Raw genomic sequence first — 20,519 nt, forward strand, 5'->3', positions numbered from 1 at the left:
TATCACACTATATTCAAGAAAGACGTTTGCTACAGTCCTCGAATCATGAGTAACAATGGAGAGAAAAGTCAAAAAAAATAATATAATACACAAAATTTTACCAACAAAAATCCACACCAAATAAAGTTATTTTTTTCATAATTTATTTGTGATTGTAATTAATTTTCCATAATGTAAAATTTATTGCGAACAATAATATGCTTGAAGAAATAACAGGAATATGAAAAAATTGGTGTTAGTTATGTCGGACACGAAATAAAAATAATTCAAACAGTATGATACGTGCCAAGTTGAGCAATACGAAAATTTGTTAGACATACATAAATGACCCTTAAGAACAAAACTGTAAGATGAAGCTTAGTGGCCCTTTTTAAAAATAAAAAAAATAAATCACCACTATCTTGTTTGGTAGATTAGCATGCATAATCTATCTAAACTTTTCAGGAGATGTGGAAAATATACATATTAATTAAGGGCAAATGGCCTGATTTACCCTCGATTTTATGATATTGAGCTGGTATATCCTTCTTTTAAAAACTAGCTCATATATATCTCTGTCGTTATTGAAATGACACATATATACCCCCCGATACAAATTATTTTTTACTAAATTAGAAATACATTTATTTTTACTAACTTGTAAACAATAAATTTTTCGGGCCGAGAAAAATAAATAATCAAGACCGGAAAACTGGAGTAACAAAGTGTAATATTTGATTTCAAAATGTAATGCGGTTACAATCTCTATAATAATCCTCTGATTCTTCAAATAATATGAAACGCGTTGAACTTGAATTTGAATTTGATTTAGAGTCAAGGGCTTGAATAGCTTGATCTTGAATCTTCGTCTTCGAATTTGGATTTGAATTATTCGTCACGAACACTTGTATGGTTATGACGAACAATAAATATGAACAAGTAACTTGATCTCGAACTTTTTGATATTTGTCTTCGTTCTTGATCTTGAACTTGAGCTTGAATTTGATTGCTTGAACTTTGTAGCTTTGTAGAGAATTTGCGGCCTTTGATCCACGAGCTCTCTTCTTGCTTCTTGTTCTTCAAAAAACCTCCCTCTCAGAATAATGAGGACCCCTATTTATAGTTGTAGGGAGTGGTATGAGGGTGTGATTTGATTGGTTGGTTTGAACTGACCAATCAGATTTCTTTGTTGAAGAGTTTTAATTTGATTGGTCAGAACATGTCACATAGACACGTGGCATTATTCTAGTGGCTCATTTAATTTGACTTAGATTGCCATATAACTTTGACATGTGGCATGATTTTAGTGGCTTATTTAATTTGACCTGGATTGCCACCTAACTTTGACATGTGGCATGATTTTAGTGGCTTATTTAATTTGACTTGGATTGCCACATCATTTGGACTATTTTCTTGAATTTAATATAGTCTAAATTAATTTACGGATTTAAATCCAATATAATTCTAATGTTTACAAATGCCCCCTACTTCAAATCTCGTCGAAGTATTTTATACAAAGACTAGGTTTGAAGTATCGATCAAACGATAATAGTATGTCGTGCAATTTAATATGCATTATGAACATATTAAATTAATATGTTCCTCCGATTGGAGTAACATAGTTGGAGTAAATGATGAGACTCCAATTGGAATATATATATATTATTATTATTTGAGCCTCTTTTTTTCGTTTTTTTTTTGCAAATGCCTACCATTTATTCTGTCCTCCAAATCCAATTAGAATTTCGAAAGGACACACTCCTTTTAGAATATGGATAGCCCAAATTTTTACAATTTCACATCCAATTAGGATTTGGAGAGAATAAATTTGTATCATTCTGCTAGAGTCCTACCCAAAAAATAATTATAATTACTTTGGAAGAAGGACTCTCTCACCATCATTACTTGTCTATAAATAGACTCTCTCCTTCTATTTATTTTCATCGTTGGTATTGACAATTTTGATACTCCTTTTTGCATATCCTCTTGAGTTCAACAATACACGAGGTACGTTTTTTTTATTAAAAAAAATCGCATCGTTATACATATGTACCCGCAATGATGTTGTAAATGACTTTTGGGAGGGTAAAACACAGGGTTTTTTTTCCATTTTTTTTCGTTTTTTTTTTTTGCAAATGCCTACCCTTTATTCTGTCTTCCAAATTCAATTAGAATTCCGAAAGGACACACTCCTTTTAGAATATGGATAGCCCAAATTTTCACAATTTCACATCCAATTAGGATTTGGAGAGAATAAATTTGTATCATTTTACTAGAGTCCTACCCAAAAAGTAATTACAATTACTTTGGAAGAAGGACTCTCTCACCATCACTACTTGTATATAAATAGACTCTCTCCTTCTATTTATTTTCATCATTGGTATTGACAGTTTTGATACTCCTTTTTGCATATCCTCTTGAGTTCATCAATATATGAGGTACATTTATATATATATATATATATATATATATATATATATATATATATATATATATATATATATTTTGTTTTGTTTTTGTTTTTTTTTATTATTATTATTTCGTTTTTTTTTTTTGCAAATGAAAATATTACTTCATATGCAATAAACTTGTATTCTATTGGTCTAAGTCAAAGACTTTACACCGTCTGAGACAAAGACTTTACATGATTTGTGGCAAAGAAAAGGCATTTCATAGTCCGAGCTAAAGACTTTACACCGTCTAAGACAAAGACTTTACATGATTTGTGATAAAGACTTTACACCGTCTGAGTCAAAGGCATTCCATAGTCCAAGCTAAAGACTTTACACCGTCTAAAGCAAAGACTTTACATGATTTGTGGCAAAGAAAAGGCATTCCATAGTCCGAGCTAAAGACTTTACACCGTCTAAGGCAAAGACTTTACATGATTTGTGGCAAAACCTTTACACCGTCTGAGTCAGAGGCATTCCATAGTCCGAGCTAAATACTTTACACCGTCTGAGGCAAAGACTTTACATGATTTGTGGCAAAGAAAAGGCATTCCATAGTCTGAGCTAAAGACTTTACACCGTCTAAGGCAAAGACTTTACATGATTTGTGGCAAAGACTTTACACCGTCTGAGTCAGAGGCATTCCATAGTCCAAGCTAAAGACTTTACACCGTCTGAGGCAAAGACTTTACACCGTCTGAGGTAAAGACTTACATAATTTATGGCAAAGAAAAGGCATTTCATAGTCCGAGCTAAAGACTTTACACCGTCTAAGGCAAAGACTTTACATGATTTGTGGCAAAGACTTTACACCGTCTGAGTCAGAGGCATTCCATAGTCCGAGCTAAAGACTTTACATGATTTGTGGCAAAGACTTTACATGATTTGTGGCAAAGACTTTACATGATTTGTGGCAAAGACTTTACATGATTTGTGGCAAAGACTTTACACTGTATGAGTCAGAGGCATTCCATAGTCCAAGCTAAAGACTTTACACCGTCTGAGGCAAAGAATTTACATAGTTTGTGGCAAAGAAAAGGCATTCCATAGTCCGAGCTAAAGACTTTACACCGTCTAAGGCAAAGACTTTATATGATTTGTGGCAAAGACTTTACACCGTCTGAGTCAGGCATAGGTTTTGCTCAAAGAATATAATCGTCCATTATTGAGATTCATTACCATGATTATTGAATTACTAATTTAAGCGCTAACATTTTTTTTATAGATTGAATCATGATTTACTTTAGAGATTTGACTTCCTCTTCTTCAGAGTTGCGATACCTTTTGTGTTTCGATAGTACAAGAGATATATCATTGTATGAGAGCACCAAGCCAGGATAGGCTCAATTTATCAGAAACCAAGCTTCTTAACATATCCAAAATTTATAGTTCAAGTCCTGCAGGATAGTTCTAAGCAAACTTCAAAAATGAATTTCACATACAGAAAAGCTGACAGATTCACATTTGCATGATCTTATTAAAAGAAAATATTCGTATCTTAGCGTAAAGAATCCAAAAAAACTATAACATGTACAATAATCATAGTTAATAGCTTTATGGATTTGTACGAATATTTCTTTGAAGTCAATTCAAATTCTATCTTGATTGGACCTCTTTAATTCACACGTCATATATGACAATATACAAGAACATTGTGATGCTCAAATAATAGTGTGTTCCATTTCTTTTGAGCTTATGAGACTAAAATTAGGATGTAACTCACAAACTATGGTGGAGAGGGTCAAGAGAGACTATGAGTTCTTTGGATACTCATGCGACTGAACTCAGAATGTAATTCTAAGCGCCTACGTACCTCAGTGAAGAGGATCAAGTCATAACGTAGTTCTGAGAGACTGATTTTTTTTGTGTCCTAACTTTTGCCTAGGATGCCTCTTTCGAGATTTTCAACCTAGCAGACAATTTTTTTTTTGGGTGTCGTGCACAATTTATACTCTTGTGGGCCAGGAGTATCATGCAGTTTATACTCGTACCTTAAGGAGTGTGTTTCTTTTCTTCAAGGATAGTATCTCTTTATGAACTTTCCGTTAATGGGGCTAATGCGCAATCCTTCTGAGTCAACCAGTTTGTAAGCGCCACTTGAGTATACTTCTTGTACCACATATGGTCCATCCCATTTGGCGGAGAACTTGCTTCTAGACCGACGAGAAGTAATAATGGGCCTTCTTACAACAAGAACTTGATCGCCCACTTGGAAGCATCTAAGACGAACCTTCTTATTAAAAGATCGAGCTAGACGATCTTGATAATATTACAGACTTTGTTAGGCCTCTAGTCTTTTTTCATCAAGAGCCTCCAATTCTTCAAGGCACAACCAAGCATTTTCTTCATCAGTGAGCCCTTCTTGAATGGCAAGGCGCAATGACGGAATTTGACGTTCAAGTGGAAGAACTGCTTCAACTCCATAAACAAGAGAGTAGGGAGTTGCTTGTGTTGGCGTGCGATACGTAGTCCTATATGCCCAAAGAGCCTCTTCTATTTTTTATGCCAATCTCTCTTAGACTTGGAAATAACTTTTTTCAACAAGTTGCAGAGTGTCTTGTTAAATGCTTCAGCGAGACCATTAGCAGCCGCATAATACATAGAGGAATTGCGTTGCTTGAAGCCAAAAAAATCACATATCTTCGTCATTAATTTGTTATCAAATGGCTTGCCATTATCTGATAATATGTATCGAGGAATACCAAAACGGTAGATAATATTAACTCGAATGAAGTTGGCGACATTCTCTTTCTTTACTTCTCTAAGAGAAACAGCTTCTGCCCATTTTGAGAAGTAGTCAGTTGCAGCCAGGATGTACAAATGTCCACCAGAGGACTTAGGCAATGGTCCAACAACATCCAAACCCCAAGCTTCAAATGGCCATGAGGCAATAGTTGGGTGCAATACTTCTAGGGGTTGATGTATAAAATTCGCATGGAATTGGCAAGCTTTACATCTTCGGACGTAATCCAAGCAATCTTTCACCATGGTTTGCCAGTAATATTCCATCCTTTTTATGTGAAAATAAAGTTTTGGTCCAGACTGATGCGCTCCACATACTCCAAAATGCGCTTCTTGCATAGCTTGAGTAGATTCATCTGCCCCCAAACATCGTAAGAGAACTCCATCGAACGACTGCCTGTAAAGTATATTTTTATAATAAAGAAAATGAGGGGCTCGCCTTCGTATTTATGTTCTTCTTCGAAGGTTTTCTGGCAATATTTCATAACACAAATAATCTATTATTGGTTGTCGCCAATCATCAATTTCAGCTTCCGAAGTGGCGATAACTTGTCGAAATTCTTCTTCATGCTCATTTGGAGGTGGAGTTATCAATCTTTGGCAAACCACAACTTGTATTTCATCAGGAGATACCAATGCAAAAGCTAAAGCTGCCAATGCAACAGCCTTTTTATTTTCTTTTCTTGGGATATGTTGAATAGTCACCTCTCTAAGCCACCCTATCATCTTTTGAGCGTAATTACAGTATGGGATTAACTCAGGCTTCCTTACTTCATAATTACCCAAGACTTGATTGATCACCAACTTGGAATCCCCAAAAACTTATAGTTGCAATTGTTTCATATCAATGGCCATCTCAAGCCTAAGTAAGAGTGCTTGATATTCAACAACATTATTGGAGAAGTTTTGTGTTAGAGTGAAAGAGTATGGCAAAAATTCTCCATGGGAAGTGACAAATACCACTCCAGCACCGGCTCCTTCACGATGTGCAGCACCATCAAAATACATTTTCCAAGGTGGCTGAATTTCCACTAGCATTACGTCTTTATCAGGTAATTCATCAAATAACTCCCAATCATTCGGAATTGGATGATTGGCCAAGAAATCTGCTAGCACTTGTCCTTTTACTGCCTTCTGAGATATATACACAATCTCAAATTGTTGAAACTGGAGGTACCACCTTGCTAGCCTATCACTTAAGACAGGCTTGGACATGACAAACTTGATAGGATTCGCTTTAGAGACAAGTTGTACAATATGAGCCTGGAAGTAATGCCTCATCTTCTGAATTGAGAATATGAGTGCCAGACATAACTTCTCAATAGGTAAATACTTGATCTCATTTTGTGTCATCATCCTACTCAAGTAATATAGGGCATTTTCTTTCCCTTCATCATTTTCTTGTGCGAGAAGTGCTCCTACTGACCTTTCTTGTGCTACAATGTATAAAATCAATGGTTTTCCAGGTATAGGAGCTACAAGTACTGGAGGTTTCATCAGATAAGACTTTATGTTCTCAAAAGCATTGGTACAAGCTTGGTCTCATTCAAAAGGAACATCTTTCTTCATAAGGCGACTGAATGGTTGACATCTCCCAGCCAGATTTGAGATAAACCTCCTAAGATATGCTAATTTTCCTTGTAAGCTTTTCAACTCATGAATATTTTTTGGCTCAGACATCTTCAAAATAGCATCTATTTTATCTTGATCAATCTCGATTCCTCGATGTCGAACAATAAAACTGAGAAACTTTCCCGAAGTAACTCCAAAGGCACATTTTAAAGGATTCATTTTGAGTTGGTATCTTCGAAGTCGTTTAAACACCATTCTCAAATCTTTCAAGTGGTCATCACTCTTCTTTGATTTCACTACTAAGTCATCGACATAACACTCAACATTTTTATGAAGCATGTCATCAAAAATATTCTGCATGGCTCGTTGATAAGTGGCTCCAACATTTTTTAAACCAAAAGGCATCACTTTGTAGCAATATATACCTTTAGGAGAGCGAAATGCAGTAAGTTCTTCATCCTTTGGTGCCATGCGAATTTGATTGTATCCAGATGAACCATCCATGAAGGACATTGCCTCGTATCCAGTTGTAGCATCAATCATAAGCTCAGGGATTGGAAGAGGAAATTCATCCTTAGGGCATACATTATTAAGATCTCTAAAGTCAACACAAACTCGTATTTGGCCATTCTTCTTTCTTACAGGTACAATGCTTGAAATCCATGTAGGATATTTGACTTCACGAATGAAACCTGCTTCAATGAGCTTGCTAACTTCAGTTTCGATCAAAGGAACCAATTCAGGTCTAAAGTGACGTTGCGCTTGTTTAACAGGTCGAGTACCTCGTTTTACAGCAAGACGATGAACTGCAACTTTAGGGTCTAACCCTGGCATCTCTTTGTAACTCCAAGCAAATACATCCCTAAATTCCATAAGCATCTCAATATATTTCTTCTCTTCATCGTCATCCAGCGAAGCACTCACATATGTAGGCCTTATATCATCATCAACCCCAAGATTTACTTCCTTCAATGCATCAACAGTATTCTTTATCCCTTCCTCGAGTTCAGGTGGTGCATCTTCAGTATCCTTATCTTCTTGAGGATCACCATCATTAAAAGAAATGTGATGGCATGCATGAATATCAATAAACTCGTCATCAATTTTTGCATATAGTGGAGTACTTTCTTCGTCACAAATTGTGATGTGATTTGATGATCCCACACTTTTTTTCATCTTCATCTCACTCCCTAGTGTGAACTATGGTATGAGTTATTGCTCTCAGAACATCTCCACATAAAACTACAAGTTTTGTTTCTCGCCTCATTCTAGAAGGGATCAAACTGGGCCAATTCTTGGGTGAATTATGCTCCCGAGCATATACCCGTTCTTCCATTGTTCTATAATTTCCTTGGCGCTTGTATTTCTTCTTCATTGGTCCCAATCAATCAAATACTGAAATTTTTGGAGTTGATTCTATTAGCCGATCAGATGCAGAAACGTTAGGAGTCATGCCACTAAGTCGATCAAACACAGAAGGCTTCTTGTTGAACATCATCAATTCTTCCATAGGGGTAATGTAGTTGATGCTCATCCTTTTTATAGAGATTCGGATTGGTGACGGTTGTTTGTAACCCAGGCCTTCGCGCGATTTCTTGACATTATACCCTTTCTCTATCATCATCCTTTGAGTTGGACTTAGGCCATGACTTGCCCTTTCAATAACTTCATTTGAAAGCTTCCTTACTTTAGAAGCTTCATTGGGATTGTATCCTGCTTTCACCAACAACTTATATGCATTCGGGTCAAAACCCTCATTTGTACGATTTTTAGGGAGTGATTCATGTGAATCATGATTCGATGGTTTGATAAATCCTTGTATCATTTTTGAAGGTGATTTGATTGCATAAATTTGCTTGATAGGGAATGTCAACTTACTACTCTGCAACTTAGAGGGTGGGATCTTGACTTTGTTTGTCTTTGGGACATAGTGAGAAACAAGACTCATTCTCTTACTTGAAGATGCCTCACTTGTCTTAGGTACTTTACTCATATCTGAAAGCGTTTTATCCTTTTCAATCATGACCCTCGCATTATCAGGTGCTGCATCAACCCTTTTTGTGATATCAGCAGGTATCGCATTATCAATTTTAATTTCTTTTGAAATATGATTCTTTAAGTAGAATTTTACATCAGCAAAGTGCGCTTCCGTCTCGGTGAAAGGTTCATCATCAGCAACTACCTTCTTTTGAACCCCATCTTCAAAGTATTTGAAACATTGATGGTAGGTGGACGGTACCACTTTGTTCTCATATATCCATGGTCTTCCTAACAAGATGTTGTATGAGGTCTTTGAGTCAATAACATGCATCCATACACTCGAACGCATATCCCCCATCGTTATATCTAATTTGACAGCACCAATGGCTCTCTGCCCCCCTTGGTTAAAGCCTTGAATTATCAAACGACTTTCAGACAGTTCATTTATCGGTATTCCAAGTTCTTTCACAGTACGAATAGGGAGAATATTGACCCCAGATCCATCATCCACCATGATCCTATTTACTTTATATCCATGCACAAAACCTACCATATATAAAGGACGATTATACAACATTTCACCCAATAAAAGATCATCATTAGTGAATGTAAACTTCGCATCCCAAGTGTCCACTTCTTCAGAGTGAGGCTTTATAGGTCCTTCATGTGATGGAGGTAATGATGGTGATAAGCTTTCTACCATCGTCTCTTCTCTATCAATATTACAACACGAGGCCTTGGTGTCACGATGAGAAATCTTTTCACGAAACCAACTTGGCAAGAATTCCTCTAATGTCACCGGAGGACGTTGCTTTTGATAGTAATTTCCCTCGACTCTTGACTTCTTCACATTCTTCTTTACCCTTTGAGTTTTAGGGGTAGGTGGATGGTAGCACTTTGTTCTCATCTTCGCTTTAGTCACTTGATTATTTGGTTCTCTTTGCAAGCTCGTTTTACGACGTCTTCGTCGTGTCACTAAAATCCATCCTTCATCATCAGTATAAGAACCGCAAGATTGGTTTTCCTCTAGAGGTTTATCTTCCCTTATTACTTCATTCATCAAAGGAATAAGCGATGATACGTTAACATCTATTGATTTGAAGTCACCAAATTTAATCATCTTTGATGGTGATGTGGCTAGGTCATCACCACTATCATGTATTTCGATAAAGTTGCAAAGAACTATGGGGTCGAGTGAACCAAAAGTGACAGAGACTTGATTTGAACTCTCCTTCTCATCTTCAAGGAATACCTTTCCTTCACGAGCCAAGTCCATGATCTTTTCCTTAAAGATAAAACACTTTTCAATAGGATGGCCCATCAAACGGTGATATTTGCAGTAATTTGGATCATTAGTCCTCCCAGCCTCATCTGGACGCTTCATTTCAGGTAGCTCAAAGAGTTTTAATGCCAGAAGATCTTCGAAAATTGCTGAAACATCTGAGTCCAAGAAAGGATACTCTTTTGTCTGCATTTCCTTCAAAGTCAGCTTTCTACCAGTGTTATTCTGAAAAGTCGTGGTCTTCACCCTTTGATTCTTACTTAGATTTGTAGCCACTTTCAAAGGTACAGCATTAACACTCATCGACTCCTTGTTTCCAAACTTAGGTGCCGATTTTCCCTCTTTCTTTACCTCCATTTTGTCTTTTCCCTTGCGAGACCCATAGATAATTGGTCCTTCAATCCCGCTTGCAGACATGCTCAACTCCATATCATGAGCACGTGTGGCTAGTTCCTCAAATGATTTGGGTTTAATACCCTATAGGATATAACGAAGTCCCCAACGCATTCCTTGAATACATATTTCTATTCTGGAAGTTTCACTAAGCCTATCCTTACAATTGAGGCTTGCATTTTTCCATCGATTGATGAACTCAATGACGGGTTCATCTTCCCATTGACGTGTATTTGTGAGTTCAACCATACTCACAGTACGCCTTGTGCTATAGAAGCAATTAAGAAATTCATGCTCAAGTTGTTCCCAACTATCAATAGAGCCTGCCTCGAGATCCGTATACCAGTCAAAGGCATTTCCTTGTAAGGAGCGCATAAATTTCTTGACCAGATAATCTCCATATGTTCCAGTGTTATTGCAGGTTTCAACAAAATGGGCAATGTATTGTTTTGGATTTCCCTTTCCATCAAATTGTTGAAATTTTGGAGGTTGATAACCTGCAGGCATCTTCAAAACATCGATTCTTGAAGTGTATGGCTTTGCATACGTGAATGATGACTTTGAAGACACGTCATACTTATCTTTGATAGTTCCCATAATGAAGTCCTTCAGTTGATGAATGGGAATTCCTCCTTCAGCAGATACTTGTAGCTCATCACCCACATTTATTTGCTTTGTAACTGAATCTCCCTTTTCTTGTATCATCGGACGTTTTCCAGGTGCATGACTTGAGTCCCCCTTCATAGCATTCTCAACTCTGTCCGTCAACTTGACAATTCGATTATCCTGATCTTGCATATATTTTGTTAGACCTTCAATTGCCTTTGTCAAACTCGCCAGTTGTTCTTCAACAGTTGAGGTGTTAGTCATCATCGCTTGGATGGCCGTTATGGATGATGGGGCAAAGCATGGATTTTCCCTCAAACTAAAATCTGTCTGAAACAAGTTACGCGGAGTGACTGAGGCAGATCTAGTGATCAAGACATCATCTTCATCTTGAATAGTGCGATTCCTCGTGTTAAGAGGACTAAGTCGAGCCAACGTCTTTTCAACAATATCAGCTATATTCTCTCCTTCTTCCAATTCATTCGGGAAGAATCTTGCCCCCTTTGAAAATGGAAGATCAAAAATAGGAACTGATGCGGACGGCACTTGAAGTGCTTGTTGTCCTAGCAAGTTTGCTCTGTTCCTAGTGATGGGTCCCAAACTTTCTTTAGTAGCATCCAGTATGTTCTCCACCTCAGAGGAAAACTTGGAATCAGTAGCCTTAGCAATAATAGTCATGGAGTCAAACTTCTTAGATGCCATTTAAGTGTTCTTGAAGTTTGATGATCAATGTGAAGAGATGAGAGGTAGAGATGGTCCCACTGGGCGTGCCAAAATTTGTAAACAACAAATTTTTCAGGCCGAGAAAAAGAAATAATCAAGACCGGAAAACTAGAGTAACAAAGTGTAATATTTGATTTCAAAATGTAATGCGGTTACAATCTCTATAATAATCCTCTGATTCTTCAAATAATATGAAACGCGTTGAACTTGAATTTGAATTTGATTTAGAGTCAAGGGCTTGAATAGCTTGATCTTGAATCTTCGTCTTCGAATTTGGATTTGAATTATTCGTCACGAACACTTGTATGGTTATGACGAACAATAAATATGAACAAGTAACTTGATCTCGAACTTTTTGATATTTGTCTTCGTTCTTGATCTTGAACTTGAGCTTGAATTTGATTGCTTGAACTTTATAACTTTGTAGAGAATTTGCGGCCTTTGATCCACGAGCTCTCTTCTTGCTTCTTGTTCTTCAAAAAACCTCCCTCTCAAAATAATGAGGACCCCTATTTATAGTTGTAGGGAGTGGTATGAGGGTGTGATTTGATTGGTTGGTTTGAACTGACCAATCAGATTTCTTTGTTGAAGAGTTTTAATTTGATTGGTCAGAACATGTCACATAGACACGTGGCATTATTCTAGTGGCTCATTTAATTTGACTTAAATTGTCATATAACTTTGACATGTGGCATGATTTTAGTGGCTTATTTAATTTGACTTGGATTGCCACATCATTTGAACTATTTTCTTGAATTTAATATAGTCTAAAGTAATTTACGGATTTAAATCCAATATAATTCTAATATTTACAATACTAACCTATATATAATCTTTTTCACAAATGAGTTATTTTTGAAGAAATATATATATACCCATACATATACCCTTTTCTTCTAATGGAAGTGAAAAAATTATTTTTAAAATTATTTTTAAAAGTTTTTTATTAAAAAAGATGATACATATAGGGGTATATTTGATCTTTCTCACACATAATTTATTTTTTGATTTTTTTGATTCAACGACGCTAATTTGAATTTATTATTTAGATGGTCAAATTCATTTTTCTCACTATTTTTATTGTAAAACTTATTATACATGCCCCAATTTGTTTTATAGATACAAAAATTAAATTACAATATAGCATCAAAAAAATTAGTTTTAAATTACAATATAGCTGCAAAATAGTTTTAAATTTTTTTCTTATTTTTTTCTCTTTTTTCAATTCACACTTTTTTTATTTCTCTTATATTTACACCAAAGAATGAAAAATAAAAATAAAATAAGAATTAGAAACTCAAATAATAATAATTAAAGAAGTCAAAAAAAAATTATGTGTGAAAAAGATTATATATACCCCTAAACTTTGCTAACATTTATTTTTACATGTATGGGTATATAAATTTTATTTTTTTATTTTTTTACTTTCTCAAAAAATATATATACCCATACATGAATTTTTTTAAAATTAAAATTAAAAAAAATAATTTTTTCACTTTTTTAAGATGAAAGGGGTATATGTGAGCTATTTTTAATTTGTAACGGTAGGGAGTATATATGTGTCATTTCAATAACGGCAAGGATATATGTGGGCTAGTTTTTAAACAGAGGATACATCAGCTTCATGTTATAAAGTTCAGGGATAAATCAGGCATTTTGCTCGTTAATTAATAAAATAATTAAAAAAAGAGATAAGTTCATGAAAAACAGCGGTATGCAATATGGTCAGGTGAATGGTGGGGTTTACATTGAGTGTGCTTTATTGGACATCTCAATTTATTGCCATTATTTAAACAATAATCCTTCTTCAATAAGTAATTAGTATATAATTCTCCTCTCTTTTAATAGTTTAAGTAATGTAAAAGTGGAGAAAGTTTCCTTTATTCTTTGCTTTGGGCATTAAGCATGTTTTTCCACTAGGCGTGAAAAGTGCTTAAGGAAAATAATAGTCTTATTTTAATTATGCATAATTGTGACATACAAGCAACTTGACATATATATGGATTTGATATAACACACTAATACCTGTTTAATCAAAATGTTTCTCTCTGTCACAAACCACCAAATAAGAGCCAGCTAACCTTTACATGGGATGTCTTTTACTTTTTATTTATTTGTTTGTTTATTTATAAAGTATCTAGCATTCGAGTCGGTTATCGCACTAATTTGTTGAATACGTGACATGACATGTTGACTTGTATAGATAGTAATCATGAATCAATCGAACCTCTTTTAAGTTTTTCAAATGGCAGGCCTCTGCTTTTCTTTTGATTAATTCAACTCATGTCAATTGACGGTTATCTTACCTATCTCTTAAGTCACACTCTCATCAATCCTTTTATTTGTTATTAAGAAATTACACAAATGAGAAGAAATTATCTTACATATTTTTTTTGTGTATGTTAGCATGTGCACGTGCATTGGAAAAGACAGAGAGAGGATCTTGATATAATGCATACGTCAGAGAAAGGAGAATACAGTAATCAAATCTATATAGTAAGCTTGTAAATCTTATAGTGTTGGACTTTTTGGACAATGACAAAACTGGCAGATCAATAATTTCAATGATGGGAAATGGCTTTTCTTTGTTTTGTTGCTGAAACTATGCGTCTTTTCTAACTAATGTTTTTAGTTTTTAACCCAACAAAACAAAACACTTGATAACTGGTTGGTGGTGATCATATCCTTTGGAGCTTCCAACTGTCACCAGATTTTCTCTGAAATTAAGACAAGTCCACTGGTTGTTGTCTGTTATCACAGAATAAACTAATTAAACGTCACCAGTCACTCTCTAAACTATCGACTATATTTTACAAATATATCTTGCTCATATGGCGACATGTACTTCCTACCCCTCAACAATGTGAATCGAATCGGATAACTACTCTGTTATGTGCCTCACACAAACGATGTTACTTTTTTTTTGTCTCACAAAAAAGGTGGATCCAAGTCTTGTACTTTTGGGTCCACTTTTTTGTGAGACTGTAGTGTCAGTCGCAAAATAAAACTTTTCAAATCTTCAAGAGAATTTGGAAGCTAATCTTCAAGATCCAGAATCTTGCTTCTGATTCTTGAGGTGAAAACTTCTGCTTTACCAAAAAATTGAAGACCAATTTCATAGCTCTTGCCAATTGATATAAAGCCTCATAGCATTCTCTTGCGGTGATTGCACATAGGGAAGTAAGACATGTCCCCAAAAACCAGATTCCTCACAAGAAGTCAGTGTGTTATATCAGCATGCTTAAGTATGTCGATATTGATTGATTGGATCAAGTCAGTCAGAGGAAACAGGTCATGCTTCAAGCAGAAGCAGAAAGATTGTTCATTTTACTTCCCAATTTCTTCAAGCTTGCTGAGGACCTGCTTTATAGTAGGCCTAAGAGCAGGTGAGGGAGAACAACAAGCTACTGCAAGCTGAAGGAATTCATAAACACGATCTTCATTAACTGCCCTTTGGCCGTCAGTTTGGCTAACTAGAATCTGTGGATGATAAAACTCGACAACTCTATGATCAAGAATTGCACTTTGAATGGCATTAGGCAAATAAATATCCTTATCAAGATTTGGTTTCCTGTAGAATGGTTCTTTCCCTGTTAATAACTCTAACAAGATAACCCCAAGGCTGTAAATATCAGTTTCTTCACTAACTTCTTTCATCTTGATCAATTCAGGGGCTTTGTACCCCTGAGCTGCTGAAGCTTCAAGCATTTCTTGGCCTGCAGTCGGATTCAAGAGAAGATGCAACCCAAAATCAGACACATATGGCCTGAAGTGTCGATCCAATAGTATATTATTCGACTTAAGGTTTCCATGGATTATGGGAATTTCCAAGTCTGTGTGAAGATAGTCTAGTCCTTGAGCAATGCCAATGGAGATCCTACATATGATGTGCCATTTATGAGCCTCACCGTTCCCATCTGTAGCATTAAACACAAGTTTCTTAAAACAAATACAGTTGTATACTTGAGACATATATTGAAAACTAATACATGTGTATACTTTAGTCTTGAGAGTAGTTCAACTTAACACGATTAGTTATCAATGAAAATATAATTTTGACAAAGTACCTACTATTAGGTTCTAAATTGACAAGAAAACTAACTGAAATTTGAAGCAAGATATGTAAAAAAAACTACAACACTGCACATGTGTAGGTTTTTAAATAAGTAGAAGAAAACAAATTCCACATAAATCCAGAAAGCAAACTTTTTCAACATAAACAAACATTTCCAAGGACACAAGAAATTGAGAATTATCGAGAAATATAATATCATGGCTAAAATATTCAAAAAAGAAAAGAAAAGAAGAGAAAAATGGAAGAAAGTCAAGTTCCATCTATGCTTTTCAGATTCAGAAACAGTATTGTTGAGATGTCACCAAAAAAAAGTGAAAAAGTAAAGGGAATAATCAAAGGACCTAAAAATTCAAACAGCATATACATATCTAATTAATTAAAGCCCCTTCCAGTTGTGAGAAAATGATTGACATGGACATTTTTCAAGGCACCAAATGGCAAAATCAAGATCCCCATTTTTGGCCCTGAAAATTTTGTAATTAACTAATTGAAGAAGACAGAAAATTACTGTGAAAATCAAGCATTTCCTGCCAGATGTTATAAATCATTAAAATGACCAAGACAACAAACTTTTTTGAATAAACATAGGCATAAAGATTGTTAGCACTCAAGTCATTGTGTGCAATATATCCAGTATAGTCCCATACGAACAATTTTAATACTTGTATACTAATATCTATATTCGGCATTGAAGATATTAAGTTGAATTGAAACCATGTAACAGAGGACATAAGATGAATGGCATACAATTTAACAGCAAGAGCACATACCTCTAATCAATTGAGCTAAAGTACCATGACGATAAAAAGGATGTACCATCAGTTTCTCTCCTCTTTGCCCTGCATAAAAAGCACACAAAGAGACCAAATTGGGATGCCTTAAAGACCCCAAAAGCTCCATTACAGGCACCACTTCTTTCATAGTCACAGTGCAAGCTGGTCTCAAGAATCTCAACAATGTAAGCCTATCAATACTCAGCAAACTAGCCCTGTATAAAGTCCCATAACTTGATTTCCCAATAACTTCTCCAGGGGCATCCAAGATATCATACACAGTGAGATCTTCACCATCTTGAAACTTGATCAACAAATCTTTTTCAAAACCATCTCTTTCTTTAACCTCAAAATTAGCTTCAACATCCCTAGAAACAATCTCCTTTCTTTTCCTTGTACAGAAATAGATCACTACCAACAAAACAATTAAAGCAGTTAATGAACTTGGTACTATAATAAGTATAAGCATATGCTTGTGTTCCATTTTCTTTTAATGAAAAACTCTGACACCTGGGAGTGAAAAAGATTGAAACTTTATGACATTTTAAAGGAAAAAAGTAAGATCCAAGATCTGGTTAGAATGGCAAAGTCTTGAAAATGTGTGTAAATGAAGGTTCAGAGTGGAATGTAATCATTTTGAGAGAAATCTATAAAGGGAAATGAAGGGTTTGCGGAGATTGTGGAAAACAAAATCCTGAAGAGGACTTTGGCTTGGAAGAAAATTGCCGCAGACAGAGGGAAAAAGAGACGGAACAAGTCAAGAGAGGGGGAGTTGGCAAGAGAACGAGAGAACAGATGGAGGGCATGTGCCTATTATATGCAAGGAATTCATTTTCATCTCATGTTTATGCTCTATTTTTCTTGTATTAATTGCCTCTCCATTCCATCCTTCCTCACCAAAATAGTCTAACTTATTTCTAGTGCGGGGCGTTCGGTATTCGGTTCGGTATTTTTAAAGTTTGGATTCGATAATTCGATAATCGGTAATTCAAAGTATATATCAAATACCAAACTTTCAAACTTCGGTTCGATAATTCGGTAATCGATAAATCAAACTTTGGTTTGATACGGTATTCGGTAATACCATATTTTTTAATAGTTAATGTACAATAAAAATTTATCCGCATTTAATATTTACATTAACCTAAAGAATACATATTTTAACTTACATTTTTATTACTACACCATAATTAAGTAATATATGCATTTTAACTTACCGAATACCGAAACCAAAATTGCTCTGAAGCCACATTCTACGGAGGAGAAATGATACATCGTAAACAAAGAGAAAATAATTTATGAATAGATACTGAATTAAAAAAATATTACCATATAATAAAAATGATGAAAAAGAGTGAAAACAAAAATCTCTAATACATCACACATAATTTTTATACATATGTTTTTCTTTGAATTATCCAAAAACTCTACCTCATTGCACTAATTATTAATTAGTTCCTGCAAATATATGAAAGAGTTGGAATCTTTCGTTTTCAATGTAACCACCAAACAGTTTATGTAGTTAACTGACGTGGTGAATCATGCAAAGTGAAATTAGAATTCTTAACCAATTACATAAATTTGAAATTAGAATTTATAATTTTTACATGTACATGAATTTAAATTTTAGCAGTTATCCATAATGTACGGGTTTGAAAGTGTGCATATAGTATGCTGTAAACGTGGAAAAGTTGAAATGGAAATGATAAGGAAAATGAAAAAATGGGATAGTTCCCTTTTACTAAACTCTTCTCTTTTTGGTAATTTTTCTTTTTCTTTTTTTTTTTAATTTTTTTGTATTAATAAAAAAAATTGGTATTCGATATTTTCCGAATACCAAAATCGAAATACCGAATATCAAAACCAAAATATAAAATTTTATATTTCAGTACCGAATACCGAACCGAATTATCGAATACCAAAATATCGAAATAGCCGGTTCGGTTCGGTAATTTGGTTTTCGATATTTTATGCCCAACCCTACTTATTTCTCCTATTCAATTTAGGTAAATTATATAAATTGGATACATTAGTTAGATTATTCATCCAAATTAAATCTAACACAAATTATTTATCCATGGTCTTAACTATTTATGCTCCTATTCCACTTTTTCTTTTCTTATCATAACTATGAATTAATTTTTTGTGATATTTCATTGGTATATTAATATCATATTGAAATTATAAAAGACTGAATTTAATCCTCTGTCGGTATATTAATATCCTATCGGTATCATATAAGATTGAACTCTTTATTTAAGAAATAAATAAGAAATAATTAAAAGAATATGAAAGTCGCAATCTTATTTATTAAACTCTAAATTAGTCTAAAATATATCTTTATAAATTTTTTCTCTTTTTGTAATTTTTTTTAAAAAATTATATCTAAATTATGACTATTTTTTAAAACTATTTTAAAATGAGAAAAGACATAAAGTCACCATTTAAGTTGTCCCTTTTTTTTTTCAAAAAGACACCTTAACTTTATGGACGTCTTATTACCCTACAAAACTATTTAATACCTTTGTAAATATACCATTTTGACCCATTTTTTTCATCTATGAACACTTGCGTGATGCTCACTCTCTTTTAATTAATTAATGTAATTTAAAACACTGATTAACCCAACTTGGGTCATTTTTCAAAAACAAAAAATTTTGGTAATGTTTAAAATAGAAAAACACACAAAATTCTCCTATAAAATACCAATCTTTAATCAACAACCCACAAATTTCTAACTTCAAATTCATCAACCCATAAAATTCTAACTCAAATTAATCAATCCACTTCACAATTTCACTCCTTAGATCAATTAAATTGACTTAGAAATCTCCAACTACTGCTCCTGCAATATACAACAATGGCGACTCTTTCCGTTTCTCCCTCCATGGGAACAACTTTTCATTGTCTTCATAGCTACCCAACTGGTTCTTCTTCTCCCATTACTGCTTCTCCAACTTTCTCACTAACATTGTCATCTAGAAATTTAGGATTTTTAAATTCAACATTCAAGAAGAATGAAATTAATGTTCTTGGGATTTCTCAAATTAAAAGAAATTAAACTTTGAATAACTTCAAAATAACTTTTTCGATTGAAATTAAACTGAATTCTTATCTTTTTGGGCTGATTTCATAAGAGAGAGTGATGATTTTTTTTAAAACCTTCGACCAAAGACTTTTTTGAAAATTTGGGGAAGATAGTGTATTTAAAAATGAATGAATTAATTAGTAGAGAAACAACTGCAACGTGCCACTTTTTAATTGGTTTTTTGGAAGCAAAATGATACATTCACGCGCCTCATCAGCGTGTTCACAAACATAAGGAGAAAATAGATCAAAATGGTATATTTACAAAGGTATTAAATAATCTTGTGGGGTAATAAAATGCCCACAAAGTTAATGTATTTTTTTTAAAAGGGGGCAATTTCAATGATGGCTTTATGTCTTTTCTCTTTTAAAATTGAAATATTGAAGGATTGAAACATACATCAATGATACTCATAGATGATTGAGTAATCTCATTGAAAGACTGAAACAAACCTCAATGAAAACAGTTCTCAGTTACTGTTAGATACCACTAGAATATTTTATATTTTGATAGTATCAAGGAGGAAGAAACAATCCTTCAATGAAGACAATGATCAATTACTCTTTGATACCATTAGTGTATATTCACATATTATAATATATTGTAATGGTAATTAGAGAGTAATGAAGCATTTAAAAAAAATATTTTACTTTTTGGGATATAAGTGTTCTTTTTCCTTCAATTTATGTACTTTTTTTTGGTTTAAAAAGTGTCATATTTATATTAGTAAGTAATATTGTTTTAGTTTTAATATCTATTGTGTTATATTTAAGATTACAACATCTAAGCATGTACAACGATACGAGCCGACTCAGGGCTCGCCTCAACTTGTCTATACTTAATTTGCCTCAGCTCA

At 34.2% G+C, this 20,519-nt stretch overlaps 1 protein-coding gene across 1 annotated transcript; it reads right to left on the reverse strand.

Moving 5' to 3' along the window:
* Positions 1 to 14,202: 14,202 nt before the first annotated feature.
* LOC129896664 (putative kinase-like protein TMKL1) lies at positions 14,203 to 17,422 on the reverse strand. Its single transcript, XM_055972601.1, has 2 exons — positions 16,573 to 17,422; positions 14,203 to 15,644 (listed from the first exon to the last, which is right to left on the reverse strand). Exons 1-2 carry the CDS (start codon positions 17,057 to 17,059, stop codon positions 15,055 to 15,057), a joined length of 1,077 nt encoding a protein of 358 aa, XP_055828576.1. The 5' UTR covers positions 17,060 to 17,422; the 3' UTR covers positions 14,203 to 15,054.
* Between the last annotated feature and the right edge of the window lie 3,097 nt (positions 17,423 to 20,519).

Source organism: Solanum dulcamara, chromosome 7 (assembly GCF_947179165.1).
Source record: "Solanum dulcamara chromosome 7, daSolDulc1.2, whole genome shotgun sequence".
Classification (NCBI taxonomy): Eukaryota; Viridiplantae; Streptophyta; class Magnoliopsida; order Solanales; family Solanaceae; genus Solanum; species Solanum dulcamara.

Bases quoted from the DNA above. Each gene is read 5' to 3' on its own strand.
- LOC129896664 (XM_055972601.1), bottom strand. From the start codon at position 17,059: ATGGAACACAAGCATATGCTTATACTTATTATAGTACCAAGTTCATTA. The intron at 15,645-16,572 runs GTATGTGCTCTT...TTAATGCTACAG, and splicing joins TTTAGCTCAATTGATTAGAG to ATGGGAACGGTGAGGCTCAT.